We start from the raw sequence: 15,700 nt of genomic DNA, 5'->3' as shown, positions 1-15,700 counted from the left end.
GGCTTTTTGAGGGAAGGTGGGGTTAAGTGAAAAAGGAAAAATAACTGGAAACATTTACTAACCACTTTTATTCCAGCTGAAATTAAATGCACTTTTTGAGGAGAGAAGAAATTTCATGCATAAAATTAGTATTAGAAATATGCTTCTGTTTTATGCACAGTGAATGCAGACTTTGAATGTATCATACACCTATGCATTTTGAGCGAAATAACCAATGTATGTGTAAAGCAGAATTTAGCTGTTGGGAATGTTGTCTAGTTCAATAAGTGGAAAATAATATGAAGGGATTAGCTATAGCTTAACAGAAAATGAATATTTCAGAAGTTATCTTCTTCATCATCATTATCATCACCATCTGTTTTTACCCAACGGCAAACTACTTTTCTGTGAAACAAAGTCATGATATATATTTGCAATATATTTGGCAGGTCCTATCAGTTGGAAGGGGGTATTTTGAAACAAGACAGAGACAGGCAGAGCTTCTGCTGAGCCAGTTCTCATGCTGGGCAAGTGTGCATCCCAGGGAGAGGAGAAGCAGAAATCACAAAATGATACTGATACTCTTCCAGAGCTTTGATGGAAGCCTTTTCCCCATGTGTGGAACCTCTGCTCTAATTTCCCATAAAGTCAGAAATCTCCAATAGATTTCTCCCTGCAGCCCTTCCAGCAAATCTCATCTTAAGTTTTCTAGTCAGGTTCATAATCCCTATAAAATCTTTCTCTGCATTACATTTTCCTCCTTATATAAGAAGCCTCTTGCTTCACCTGCCTTCCAGCCGCTGGGTTCATGCAATCTATTACTTTCTCCTTTGTAACACAAACATGCAGGCATAGACATTTGATATTGCAACCTGCAACTATAGTTATCCCTCTTAACAAAAGCTCATGACTACATGAACAGATGGATAAATTTTGCTTTTCTCCTATGTGGAACATATGACTGCAGGGGCTATGACAGTAATATTATGAAAATGGCACTCTCTGGATATTTCTATTGAGTGTCTGGAGAGAACACTAAATAGCTTATAGTGACAACAACCTGTTCCCAGTATTTCAAGGCTGACACTGTATTCCAGCTCAATACTTTGGAGGACTGGTTAGACAAAAAGGTATGATGTGGAAACAAACACAGGCATTCACAGATAAAGCACAAAAAGCAAGACGTTTAGCTACATAGGCTACGGCTTAGAGGAGATGGTTGAGGTTAACATACCCAAAGTCAAGACAGTAGCCAGCATGGACAGCAATCTAATTATCATCTTCATTTTAATATAACGTGCTAACAAGGCCTTCTTGGTACTCCCTCATTCTTCTATGCCTATAGCAACAGAGTGTATATGCCAGCCTGATAGAAATCTCTTGTCCTTTTTAAAAAATATTTGATAGGGGAAGCAGAACTGAAGCAAAGATACGGTCCATCCACGGGGGCTTTGTGTCCCTGCCTTGTTCACCCCCTTCCCAGTCCTGTTTCCTTCTCTACACAGCTCTAAACTTCAGCACGTTACAGTCCTGATAAACGGTATAAAGTTACTGAGTAACTGTGCAAATGTTGAAAGTAAACAGAGAGGAAACAAAGTACAGTTTGCTGACCTGCTTAAATTATCCTTCTACATTTCTTTAATTAAAAATGGTTAACCCATTCCATGAAATAGTTAATGCTGAACGTATTTATAGTGACTATTTGCCTGCTAATCAGTGACTATATTGTCACTTTAAACAGGTAAACTGATTCCAACATTAAGAGTGTGAAAATTCGAGCCGGAAGTGGGGAAAATCATAGCTGAAAACATGCCAAATTTGAAGAACTCATGTCTTTCACTTTTATTTAATCATTATTTTACTTTTTTAAAAAAAAAAGTAGATAGGAAGACAGATAGAAAGCTGCTATTTGAAGAGTAAAGCATTCAGAAATAGCATTTGTTTACTTTATTTACTGTTGCTGTTAACAGTTCTTAGCCTTTGCCTCAAAGTGTTGAAGCATGCTGTCAACTGTTGTTGTTTAATGCATTTATATTCCATCTCTAGCCTAAAGTAGATTGTGGGAGAGAAGGAGAGTCTCCCCTGATTTTAGCCTTATCATAGCAATCCTGGAAAGGGAGAGAGTGACTGGCCATTCAGTGAGCTGTATGGTTGAATTGGATTTGAACCTGGGTCTTCTTGGCCCAAGCACAAAACATTCACCCCTACAACTTATAGGAAAGGAAAGGAAAGGAAAGGAAAGGAAAGGAAAGGAAAGGAAAGGAAAGGAAAGGAAAGGAAAGGAAAGGAAAGGGGGAGGGAGGGAAGGAAGGAAGGAAGGAAGGAAGGAAGGAAGGAAGGAAGGAAGGAAGGAAGGAAGGCACAACAATCTAAAAGGGGATGTAAAGAACTGGCAGAATTGTTTCTTCAGGCTGTACTGTAAATGAAAAACAGCTCAGACTTCCCAGTTTAAAGAAAGTTTTTGCCTTCCTAAAACTAAAAAGCAAAGTACAGAAGGAGACATTTTGCTGTTTTCTTCTGCCACCTAGTGGTTCATAGGGGAATAAGACCCAACCAAAAAAAAATATCCCTAGCATGATTTTTCAGAATGCACCAAATATAAGCCCTACCCCAAAAATAAGCCCCAGAGATGAGACGAGGCAAGTGGACGGGTGGGGTGGCTGACCTGGGGCGGGTGGCAAGTGGATATGGCTAGTTCATGCCGCTTATGTCAGGGGCACCTGTGGAGGCCCAGGTAGGGCTTAGAGGGGATCCAGAGGTTTCCAGAGGGGGCAGGACCAGGGCGGGTGCCAGGGCCTGATCCACTGGAGGAGCCTCGCCGAACCTCTCGAGCCATTTAAGGTCCCCGACAGGCAACATGGGTTGCCCGGAGCCCTAGGTGGTGGGGCAGCCGGCCCAGCCCTTTAGCTCCTGGGGCACTGGGATCCCGTGGCCTGGTCCTGCTTTACTGAAAGACTGTCTTTGCCCACGGTTGCAACTGGGATAGGGCAGGCAGCTGCATGGTTGCCTGGCACATCCGGCAGGCTGAATCATGTGCCTCCTCCCCCCATGTATCTGCCTCTGCTTGCTTGGAGGGCTGGCCTGGCAGCCCCAACACACTCACCACCTCCTGTATATGAAAAAATAAGTCATCACCCAAAAATAAGCCCTAATGGGATTTTTGGAGCAAAAATAAATTTAAGACCCGGACTTATTTTCAGGGAAACACGATATATACCATATGTTTTAGGGGCTGGGTTACGTCAAGGAAGCTGTTTGAAAAAAATAAACTAAGCAACGGAAAGAAACTAGAAATGCATGAAAAATGGAAACAGAAGAGAAAAAAGAGGATAGAGAAAATTTTAATAATAATAGATCACAATATCTGTAGGGTAGGCAAGGAAGGCAAGTGTTAAAAAATAAAGGTAAACATTGCCCATCTCATGAAATATATGTGACAATTAAGCAAATGCTGAGACTCACAGTATATTCTCACCTCAGACATTGATACAGAAATATGTAATCTCAGAATTTGCATGATGGTGTCATTTTGGCTTGTTGCAGGTGCCACGGCACTTGAACTGGGGGAACTCAAGCTGAAAACTTAACCACAGAGTTCACTGGGTGACTATAAGCACATCATTCTCTCTCAATCCATTTTATTTCAAAGGATTGTTATTGTAGGAATACTAGATCAATCCTTATGTGTCATCACCTTGAGCTGTCAAAATTCCTTAAGCCCACAGACGATCATCCTTGTCTACAGATCTGCTCAGCCAGGAATGGTCTTTAAGACATTATAAACAATAATAAAGATCTGGGCAGGAAGTGAAAAAGCTGGAGAAACAGATGCTGTTTCTTTTACTCCTTATCTGTCAAAGAACATGGATCAGAAAGAAAGAGAAGAATATTGTAAGGTAATAATGAGCCATGTTTAAGCACTTCTGGCAAGAGATGGACAAAGACTGACAAGGGCTGAGGCCAATGAGTGGCCCTTTGGAAAAGCCAAATCCCTTGCAGCGAGGAGAGAAAAAAACCCAGAAATAGTGAATGCCATGTACTGGGAAGGAACTGGGAGTGCATATTCATCCCCGTAGCCTACTACTGCAATATGAAAGTACCTTGCATTCATTTTCTAAGGGTATGTCCTCACAGTATAGCCTCCATCTCATAAGCAGCCCATTGCTGAAGCAATTTGAAGCCACTCCAGGCTGCTCTGTATGAATACTGCTCGCCCAGGGAATATGGAAGATGTCCTTTCCAGAGTGACTATGACACATGGAGAAGGCTTGAGGTGACTATGAGGTCTGCTCTTCTCTTCTTTGTTTTACAGATTAGATGACTGATGATCCCAGACAGCAGTAAGCCCTGAAATTGAATATCCAATTCGTAGCTAAACAGATGTAATTAAAATGTAACTAAAGAGTGGGTTCTTTTGCATCTGTGTGGCAGGTTAGTCACATCCTCTCCTTACAGAATGTTCTTGTAAAAAAAAATCACTACATCTGGTACAGATATGGTTTTAATATACTTTTTTTTCCCTCCTGCCCTTTTGGATAATATGGGCTGTATAGTATGTATGCTGTGATTTGACACAAATATCAGTAATGTTTTCTCAAACTCCACTTCTGCACTGTTCTTCTGTTCAATACTTTATCTAACAACTATGCTTTGAATAAACAAATCTAGATGACCTCTAGATACCTGCTGAAAGGGATAGAAAAATCTTTATCTATATGTATTTATATATCAAACTTCTTAACTGCCCATCTCCGTCATAGAGGGGCTCTGGGTGGTGTGTATAAGAATCTTCACTGTCATCTGGGATAAGACCCACCACTGTTATGAGAGAGACTAATTCTTTGCTACCATCTAGTGGTCATTAAGAAAATATATTGTCATTTGGGAGGAAATGATTGATTGGGCAGAGCACCTGCATCCTACAAGCACATGTTCTGCATGGTGTTTGGTGGCAACTTTTCCCATGGTTGATGATACTTCACTTTCATCCAGAAAAATGTACCAAATACTATTCTTACAATGTTGAATGCATGGACAGCAGCACAGCATAATCCTATTCCACATGGGTGGTAAGGGCACACAGTGGGGACAGCACATTTTATGCAACACAATTACTTTCCAGTCCTAGCGTGGGAGGAACACTGGGCAGAGGAGCTGTGTAGATGAACTCCTATACAGATGTTTAGATATTAGTAAGAATAAGTCAAATTATATGACCCAAAAGTTCCAGTGTCTCTGTACATGATGTATAGGAAACAAATAGAAACAATATAGATGGTGATACTGATGCCTGGTGGGACAAAATTCATCACTGGAATAAGAGAATTGAAGAGTATAACTTATTCAAAATGAAGAAGCCAGTCAAAATGTGAAGAGAAATGGTGTTAAATGTGAAGAAAATGTACACATGTACTGAAATCAAGGAATCTCAGGAGGGGAGCCCAGTCAAAAGCATTTGGATAAAAATACAAAGAAAGGAGAACAGCAAAGATACTATTGCTGAAGTATGCTGTGTAGACCACTCCATAAAGCAGAAATTTTGGATAATGCTCTCCTGGATTTGACTTTATGGAACCTTCAGGGAACAGACATATAGTAATCGTAGGAGACTTCAACCACCTGGACAGGTGATGAAAAACCAGCTCAGCCAAGATTATTACTTCCCAAAATTCTTGGTGATTTTGCTCAGTGCTTTATCTTCCAGTATGTTCGTTTCTTTAAAACATTTATATATTTGCCACTGATACTTTCTAACAGAGATGAAGTGATAGATGTAGTGCCGGGGTGTCAAACTTGCCATGTCACATGATATGTCATGACGTATCACGACTTTTTTGTCATTGCCAGCAATGGGGTGGGCGCGGTTTTGCTATGATGCATCTGGCCCAGAGGCTGGCAGTTTGAAACCCCTCATGTAGTGGAAGGTGTAGGAACTTTGGGAGAGAGTGACCATGTTATATTAGCCTTCACTATAATGCACGCACAGGTAACTGAACAAAGTCAGACTAGTGTTTTAGACTTTAGGAGAACTGATTTCAACAAATTAAGAGAAACAATAGAAAAAATTCCATGAATGGAAATCCTAGAGAGAAAAACAGTTCATAGTGCTTGGAAATCTCTGAAAAAATAATAATAGAGGTCTAAATAATAGAGGAATCGGGTGGCTCAGTGGGTTAGGACGCTGAGCTTGTCGATCTGAAGGTCGGCAGTTTGGTGGGTTGAATCCCAAGTGCCGCATAACAGAGTGAGCGCCTGTTACTCGTCCCAGTTCTGCCAACCTAGCAGTTCGAAAGCACGTAAAAATGCAAGTAGACAAATAGGGACCACTACAGTGGGGAAGGTAACAGCGTTCCGTGAGCCTTTGGCATCTAGTCATGCCGGCAACATGAACACAGAGATGTCCTTGGACAAGCACTGGCTCTTCGGCTTTGAAACGGAGATGAGCACCGGCCCCTAGAGTTGAAAACGACTAGCACGCATGTGCGGGGGAATCTTTACCTTTACCTTTAAATAAAAACAATACCAGAGAGAAAGAAAAACAAGAGATAACTGACAAGACCATCAGGGTTGCACAAAGAGCTCTCTGACAAACTTAGGAATGAGAAGGACAAATTTAATAATGGAAACAGGTGCTTGGAAGTAGAGAGGAATAACAGCAAATAATCTGAATCTGCAAGGATGGGGTAAGGAAAGCTAGGGTTCAGAATGAGCTAAGACTTGCAACAAATGCAAAAAAATAACATTTCTTTCAATATATAAGCAGCAAAGAAAAAAGTCAAGGAAATGGTTGGTCCATTAATGGGAGAAGATGGCAAGAAGATGACAGGCGGCAGGGAGAAGGCAGAGTTGCTTAACTCCCTTTTTGCATCAGTCTTTATGGAAAATAAAAACAGTCCAATTCATCAAAAGCAGCACTGTGGGAAATAGAAGAGAAATATAGGTAAAAATAGTTAAGGAATCGGTTAGAGAACTCTTAACTGTTCTGAACGTATTCAACTTTCCCAGACCAGAAACTCTCCTAAACCAAATGTTTTACACCTCAGGCTACTGAAGGAGTTGGCAGATATGAACTCAGAATCACTCTGGTTGCTCCTGGAGCACAGGAGAACTGCATCAGGACTGGAAAAGAGCTGATACAGTTCCAATTTGTAAAAAGGTGGAGGAGATTGGATCTAGGAAACTATAGACCAGACATGTCAAACACAAGGCCCGGGGGCCAGATCCGGCCCACGAAGTGGTTTCATGTGGCCCGCGAAGCCATCCTGGAAACAGTGAGGGAACGGCCCACACTGCCTTGGCCCTGGCCCAGAGACCCTCCTTCTGCCAGAGACCCTCAGATCTGTCCCACTCCTGCCCAGGCCCCCATAGGCACCCTTGATGCGAACGATGTAGAACTGGCCATGCCCACCCAGTAGGCCATACGCACTCTAGCCACACCCACGCAGTAGGCCACGCCCACCCTGGCCATACCCACCCGGCCCCCTGAGGGCAACCGCAATGTTGATGCGGCCCTCAATGAAATTGAGTTTGACACCCCTGCTATAGACCAATCAGCTTGATGTTTATATCTCAGAAAATCCTGGGAAAGATCATCAAGTACTGGGTTTGTGAGCTTCTAAAAATGAACATGTAATTACGAGAAGCCAGCATGAATTTGCTAAAAACAATCATCCCAAACAAATAGTCTTCTTTGATAAAGTAACTAAATCAGTTCACCAAGGAAATGCTGTGGATATAGTATGTTTAGGTTTCAGTAAGTCATCTGATAAAGTAGACCACAGCCTGCTTCCATGTAAGCTGTAAGATAGAACAATGTGGGATAGAAAGTAGCACTACCAGATGGATTTGCAATTTGCTAATCAACTGAACTCAGCATATGATCCTTAATGGAAATACATCTATGTGGAGAGAAGCATGCAATGGGGTTCCTCAAGGTCAGGGGTAGGCAACCTTGGCTCTTTTATGACTCGTGGACTTCAACTCCCAGAATTCCTGAGCTCAGGAATTCTGGGAGTTGAAGTCCACGAGTCATAAAAGAGCCAAGGTTGCCTACCCCTGGTCAAGGTTCTACTTGGGCCCAGTGCTCTTCAACATCTTCATAAATAACCCAGATGTAGTGGTTGAAGGAGTGCTCATCAACTTTGGGGATACACAAAACTGGAGGAATTAATAATAGATTCAAGATTCAAAAAACCTTGAACACTTCAGAATTGGGCTCTATTTAATAAGATGTAATTAGTGGCAATTCTGCCCTAAGGCAGAAAAAAACAGGTGCACAGGTATAGGATAGGCAGTAACTGGGTCAACAGTAGTGCCTATGAGAGAGGTCTAGGTGTCCTTGTGGTTCTTGTTCAGTCACTAAGTCATGTTCAACTCTTCGTGACCCCATGGATGCCAAGTTCTCCTGTCCTCTACTGTTTCCCGGAGTTTGCCCAAATTTGTGTCCATTGTGTCAATGACACTACCTAAATATTTAATCTTCTTCTTGTCCCATTCTTCTTTTACCTTCAATCTTTCCCAGCTTCACTGTCTTTTCCAATGAGCCCTCTCTTCTCGCTAGGTGGCCAAAGTATTTGAGCTTCAGCTTCAGTATTCAGCTTCCTTGTGGACCATTGCTTAAGTATGAGTCATCAATATATGTCAGCTTCCAAAAAAGCCAGTAGGGTCATGGGCTGTATCAACTGAGAGATAATATTAAGATCAATGGAAGTAACAGTACTGCTCTATACCATATTGGTGAGGCCACATTTGAAACACTGCATCCAGTTCTGGTCATCACAGTACAAAAAAAGAAGCCAAGACACTAGAAAGAATGCAGAGAAGAACAATTAAGATGATAAGGGCTCTGGAGGCTAAATACTGTGAAGAACAGCTAAAGGGACTTGGCATGTTAATTTACCAAAGAGAAGACTGAGTGGAGACATGACAGCAATCTTCCAATAGTTAAGGGGTGTTGAAGGGAAGAAGTTATTGATTTATTCTTCATAGAACCTGAGGGTAGGACAAGAAGTAATGCATGGAAATTCCTCAGAAGGAGATCCAGGAAATAAGGAGGAATTTCTTTACAGTGAGAACAATTAAGCAGTGGAACAGCTTGCCAGCTGGAATTGTAAGTGCTCCATTGCTGGAGGTTTTCAAGAAAAGATTACAAAACCATTTGTCCAAGATGTTGTGGAATGATTGGAAACCATTGTAGATGAGGGGTCCTTGGTGCTCTCTGAGCTTGCTTGTTTTCTTGCAGACATTTCATTACCCAAACTAAGTAAGGAACTAGGTAACTTTACCTAGTATGGGTGATGAAATGTCTGCAAGAAAAACAAGCAAGCTCAGAGAGCACCAAGGACCCCTCATTTCAACCCTTAGCTACAAATATTCTCTTTTATTAGTACCATTGTAGATGTGAAGGCAGATTTTAAATGGGTCAAGAATTAAAAGTCACAAGTATAGGAAATGAATAATGGGTATAATGACCAAAGAAGCATCTCAGCAGGTAAATAATATTTGTAGTTTGACAGTCAAAAAAGGTAAATATAGAAGGAACATACCTCTCAAGTATTTTCTTCCACGTTGAATGTATTCTCTCTTGACTATGTCAATAAGAGAAAGAAGAAAGGGAATGGATCCACTTCAAGGAGAAGACAGATAATAACAGGTGACAGGCAGAGGAAATGCCCCTCAACTTCTATTTTGCTTGCTCTTTTCCTCAAAGAGATCCGTGAACACATGAACCTCAGCAAGGATAGAACGGATAAGTAAAAGGCTAATTTTATTTAATTATTTATTAAACCAATTTACAGAGCTGCCCATCTCACAAACAACTGTGTGTGTTGTTGTTGTTGTTGTTAGTTGCGAAGTCATGTCCGACCCATCGTGACCCTATGGACAATATTCCTCCAGGCCTTCCTGTCCTTTACCATCTTCTGGAGTCCATTTAAGGCTCACGCCTACTGCTTCAGTGACTCCATCCAGCCACCTCATTCTCTGTCGTCCCCTTCTTCTCTTGCCCTCAACCTTTCCCAGCATTCGGCTCTTCTCCAGTGAGTCCTTCCTTCTCATTAGGTGGCCAAAGTATTTGAGTTTCAACTTCAGGATCTGGCCTTCTAAAGAGCAGTCAGGGTTGATCTCCTCTAGGACTGACCGGTTTGATTGCCTTGCAGTCCAAGGGACTCGCAGGAATCTTCTCCAGCACAATTGCTCAAAGGCCTCAATTCTTTGGCGCTCAGCCTTTCTTACGGTCCAACTTTCACTGCCATACATTGCAACTGGGAAGACCATAGCCTTGACTATACACACTTTTGTTGACAGGGTGATGTCTCTGCTTTTTAGTGTGCTGTCTAGATTTGCCATGGCTTTCCTCCTGAGGAGCAAGCGTCTTAATTTCTTGGGTGCAGTCCCTGTCTGCGGTGATCTTGGAGCCCGGGAAAATAAAATCTGTCACTACCTCCATTTCTTCCCCATCTATTTGCCAGGAATTGAGAGGGCCAGATGCCATGATCTTGATTTTCTTAATGTTTAGTTTCAACCCAACTTTTGCACTCTCCTTCTTCACTTGCAACAAGAGGCTCTTTAGTTCCTCTTCACTTTCTTCCATTAGAGTGGTATCATCTGCATATCTTAGGCTGTTGATATTTCTCCCGGCAATCTTAATTCCAACTTTTGATTCATCTAGCCCTGCCTTTCTCATGATGAGCTCTGCATATAAGTTAAACAGGCAGGGTGACAGTATACAGCCTTGTCAGACTCCTTTCCCAATTTTGAACCAATCAGTGGTTCTGTGTCCAGTTCTCACTGTTGCTTCTTGACCCACATATAGGTTTCTCAAGAGACAAATAAGATGGTCTGGTACTCCCATCTCTTTAAGAACTTGCCACAGTATATTGTGATCCACACAATCAAATGCTTTAGCACGGTCAATGAAGCAGAAGTAGATGTTTTTCTGGAACTCCCTAGCTTTCTCCATGATCCAGTGTATGTTGGCAATTTGATCTCTAGTTCCTCTGCCTCTTCAAAATCCTGCCTGTACTTCTGGTAGTTCTCGATCCACATACTGCTGGAGTCTAGCTTATAGGATTTTAAGCATAACTTTACTAGCATGTGAAATGAGTGCAATGGTGTGATACTTTGAACATTCTTTGGTACTGCCTTTCTTTGGAATTGGAATGTAAATTGATCTTTTCCAATCCTGTGGCCACTGTTGAGTTTTCCAAATTTGCTGGCAAATTGAGTGTAGCACTTTTACTGCATCATCTTTTAAGATTTTGAATAGCTCAGCTGGAATACTGTCACCTCCACTAGCTTTGTTGTTGCTCAGTTTTTCTAAGGCCCATTTCACTTCACATTCTAGGATGTCTGGCTCGAGGTCAGTGACCACCTCATTGTGGTTATCAGGGACATTAAGCTCATTCTTGGATAGGTCTTCTGTGTAATTTTTCCACCTCTTCTTAATCTCTTCTGCCTCTGTTAGGTCCCTGCCATTTTGGTCCTTTATAATGCCCATTTTTGCATGAAACGTTCCCTTCATCTCTCCAATTTTCTTGAAGAGTTCTCTAGTCCTTCCTATTCTATTGTTTTCTTCTATTTCTTTGCACTGTTCATTTAAGAAGGCATTCTTATCTCTTCTAGCTATTCTTTGGAATTCTGCATTCAATTGGGTGTGTTCTTTCTTTCTTTTTCTCCCTTGCCTTTCACTTCCCTCCTGTCCTCAGCTATTTTCAAAGCTTCCTCAGACAGCCATTTTGCTTTCTTGCATTTCTTTTTCTTTGGGATGGTTTTAGTTGCTACTTCTTGTACAATGTTGCGAACCTCCAGCCATAGTTCTTCAGGCACTCTGTCTATCAGATCTAATTCCTTAAATCTATTTGTCACCTCTACTGTATATTCGTCAGGGATATGATTTAGTTCATACCTGACTGGCCTAGTGCTTTTCCCTACTTTCTTCAGTTTAAGCTTAAATTTTGCAACGAGAAGCTCATGGTCTGAGCCACAGTCAGCTCCTGGTCTTGTTTTTACTGACTGTATAGAGCTTCTTCATCTTTGGCTGCAAAGCACATAGTCAATCTGATTTCTGTGTTGACCATCTGGTGATGTCCATGTGTAGAGCCGTCTCTTGGGTTGTTGGAAAAGAGTGTTTGCTATCACCATCATATTCTCTTGACAAAATTCTATCAGCCTGTGCCCTGCTGAATTTTGTACTCCAAGGCCAAACTTACCTGTTATTCTGGTTATCTTTTGGCTTCCTACTTTAGCATTCCAACCCCCCATGATGATAAGGACATTATTTTTTGGTGTTAGTTCTATAAGGTGCTGTAGTACTTCATAGAACTGGTCAATTTCATCCTCTTCAGCACCGGTGGTTGGGGCAAAAACTTGGACTACTGTGATATTGAATGGTTTGCCTTGGATTCGAAATGAGATCATTCTGTCATTTTGGGGATTGTATCCCAGTATTGCTTTTCCTACTCTTTTATTGACTATGAAGGCTACTCCATTTCTTCTGAGGGATTCTTGCCCACAGTAGTATACCTGATGGGCATCTGAATTAAATTCACCCATTCCTGTCCATTTTAGCTCGCTGATTCCTAAGATGTCCATGTTCAGTCTTGTCATCTCTTGTTTGACCACGTCCAGCTTTCCTTGATTCATGGATCTTACATTCCAGGTTCCTACGGAGAAAAAATCTTTACAGCATTGGACTTTCCTTTCACCACCATATACATCCACAGCTTAGCATCCTTTCGGCTTTGGCCCACTCGCTTCATTCTTTCTGGTGCTACTAGTACTAGCCCTCTGCTCTTCCCCAGTAGCATATTGGACGCCTCCCGACCTGAGGGGCTCATCTTCCAGCGTCATATCTTGTTTCCTTTTGGTACTGTCCATGGGGTTTTCATGGCAAAGATACTGGAGTGGGTTGCCATTTACTTCTCCAATGGATCACGTTTTGTCAGAACTCTCTGCTATGACCTGTCTGTCTTGGGTGGCCCTGCATGGCATAGCTCATAGCTTCATTGAATTATGCAAGCCCCTTCGCCACGACAAGGCAGTAATCCATGAAGGGGGTGGGTGGTGTACAATAGAGCTAGAGTTCATTAGACAATCCTTGATCCATTGGATCATTCTTCTTTGCACATATAAGTTGACATACTTTTTTCTTCCCTCACAACCCTCAGAGTCCTGGTGAAGCCTTCTCACTCTCCTCCTTGGCTGACCTGCCAGAATTGTCTACCACTTTGCTGAGGGTGTGGATGAATAAAGGGAGCTGCAGATTCTGAGGAAAACTATACCCCCACTTTCAATTCCAGCATGGCACTGAAACAGCTACAACCTTTTCAGATTTCATTCCCACAGGAATCATGGGGCCTCACATTTTGTAAATTGGGCCATTTGAGTTGCCTTGGTTCAATACTTATTTTTGTATACTTTCCAATTTCACCAAGTTGAAGGTTACAAAGTATCAAACTGACACTAGACTTTTAGTAGTGTACAGATATACCAATTAAATCAACTCAAGATGATTTAGGTACTCCTGATTATTATGAACAAGTATAAAATTTCCAGGCTGGGTCAATTGTATCCAAGAATCCAGAAGAATGTTGTGGATGTTATCTTGGAGACCCTTTCTATTACCTCTGATAATTCATAGAACATGGGAGTAGTGCTAGAGAGCTGAAGAAGAGCAAATGTTATTCCTATCTTTAAAAAAAAAACTAGGAAACTGAAGTTGATTTCAGATTTAACTCTCCTTTGTTGATAGAGCAAAGTGGTAGACACAAAGTATCTTGACTTCAGCAAAGCATTTTTTTAATCCCATTTATATCCTGCCCTTCTCCGAAGACTCAGAGCGGCTTACAATCTAAAGCACAAATCAATGTGCTTAGCAATAGCCTTCATGTATGTATATGCCTGCTTATTAGGGCTTTTGGGGGGCCCCAAGCAGCATTTTTACAAAGTCAGCTTATTGCCCCCAACAATCTCAGAAGGATGGAAGGCTGAGTCAACCTTGAGCCTGGTGGGACTCGAACCTGCACTAATTGCAGGCTGCTGGTGTTACTTAAGGAGGCATTAGCCCACTGCTCCACCAAGGCTCTGACAAACTTTTGACAAACTTTCCCATGAGATCCCAGTAGAAAGACAGCAAAGTGTGGGCTGGACAATGCAATCATTACATGGATGTACAGCTGACTGAACAATTGCACCCACTGACTATATATCAATGACTCTGTCAAGTGGGAGGAGGTGATAAATTGTACGTTGCAATACTCAGCTCTAGTCCCTGTGCTGTCCTATGTATTTATGAGAGCTTTTAAAATAGGGCTATACATTTCCTGAAGTGAAAGGGATGGGGAAGGGGAGTGGGGGGGGTAGCAAGTACTTGATAAAACAATATCAAATTGCAGGAAGTCCTTGACAAGCAGGACCAGAGAGTGGAAACCAGCAAGATAAATGTCATCATGGGCTAATATGCAAAGTACTGCATCTAGTTATAGTAAAATCAAAGGCATGGGTTTAAGATGCAGGAGCATACAGCCAGCGGTACATGTGAAAAGATCTGAGTATCCTGGTGGATTGCATACCAAACATGAATCAACACTATGCTGTAGCTGCATCAACAGTAGTACCGTATGCTTCTCTCCACTCTGTTTCGTCATTTCCAATTCTGGGCACTGTGAACATTGACTAACTTGACCAGAAGCTAGCAAGATAAAGGTCCTGAAAGGGAAAGTTAGCATATCCAGAAATTAGCAATCAAGATAAAGGTCCTGAAAGGGGAAAAATTACAGAATGGTTAGAAGTATTGGCTATGTTTAACTTATAGAAGAGAAGATTGTGGGGAGGCTTGACAATTGTTTTTGCATGATGGGCTGTCATGTAGAAGATGGGGCCAAATTGTTCTGAGTTGTTCTAGAAGACTGGACAAGAAACAGTGGTTTAAATTACAAAGAACTAGGTTTTGGTTGGATATCAGGAAAAAAAATCCTGAAGGAGCTGTTCAGTAATGGAACAGACTACAGGTAGTCAATTTACCAGAACAATTGGGACCCCAATTTTCATTGCTAAGCAAGGTGATTGTTAAGTGAGCTACACCCAATTTTACAACCTTTTTTCCATGATTGTTAGGCAAACTTTTAAGTGAAATACTGGTCATTAAACCAAATCCTATTTTCCCCCCATTAATTTGCTTATTGTAAGCCAAATGGTAACCTCATGACCCTAGATGACTGCAACCATTGTAAATAATGCTGGTTTTGATCACATGGCCATGGGTATGCTGCAATGATTTTAAGTGAGAGTACCAGTTCTACGTCACATTTCTCAATGCAATTGTAACTTTGAATGGTCACTAAACAAGTGGTTGTAAGCAGTGGTGGGATTCAAATATGTGAACAACCGGTTCTCTGTGTGGAGGCTGCTTCCAGAAGTCCATTCTGGGCTTGGGCAACAAAAAATTAGCTACTGGTTCTGCCAAAGTGATGCAAACTGGCTGAATCCTACCACTGGTTGTAAGTCAAAGTCTACCTGTAACTCAGAAGCTGGTGGACTCTCCTTCACTGGAGGGGTTTACACAGGCTGAATGATAATTCATTGGCAATATGTAGTAGTGGAATACTTCCATTGCATTGGAAAACTAGTGGGTTGGAAATTTGAAATGTTGAGTCCTGGTACTTGGGGATATATATGAGACATCTCCTGCTACTAATAAAATGCATTCTAATATGTGACTACC

At 41.7% G+C, this 15,700-nt stretch overlaps 1 protein-coding gene across 1 annotated transcript in view; it reads right to left on the bottom strand.

Annotated features, from left to right (window-relative positions):
* LOC310634849 (cytochrome P450 2C5-like) overlaps positions 1-15,700 on the bottom strand; it is a gene marked incomplete at both ends in the record, with an annotated part of 51,562 nt that overhangs the window by 32,091 nt on the left and 3,771 nt on the right. The window contains one exon of the mRNA XM_083353386.1: positions 14,550-14,685. Within this exon, the coding sequence (XP_083209512.1) occupies positions 14,550-14,685 (136 nt within the window). The remainder of the gene's footprint in view (positions 1-14,549; positions 14,686-15,700) is intronic.

Source organism: Vipera ursinii, assembly GCF_947247035.1.
Source record: "Vipera ursinii genome assembly, chromosome: 2".
Classification (NCBI taxonomy): domain Eukaryota; kingdom Metazoa; phylum Chordata; class Lepidosauria; order Squamata; family Viperidae; genus Vipera; species Vipera ursinii.
The sequence above is the reverse complement of the archived record's forward strand: the minus strand, read 5'-3'. Positions and strand labels throughout refer to the sequence as shown.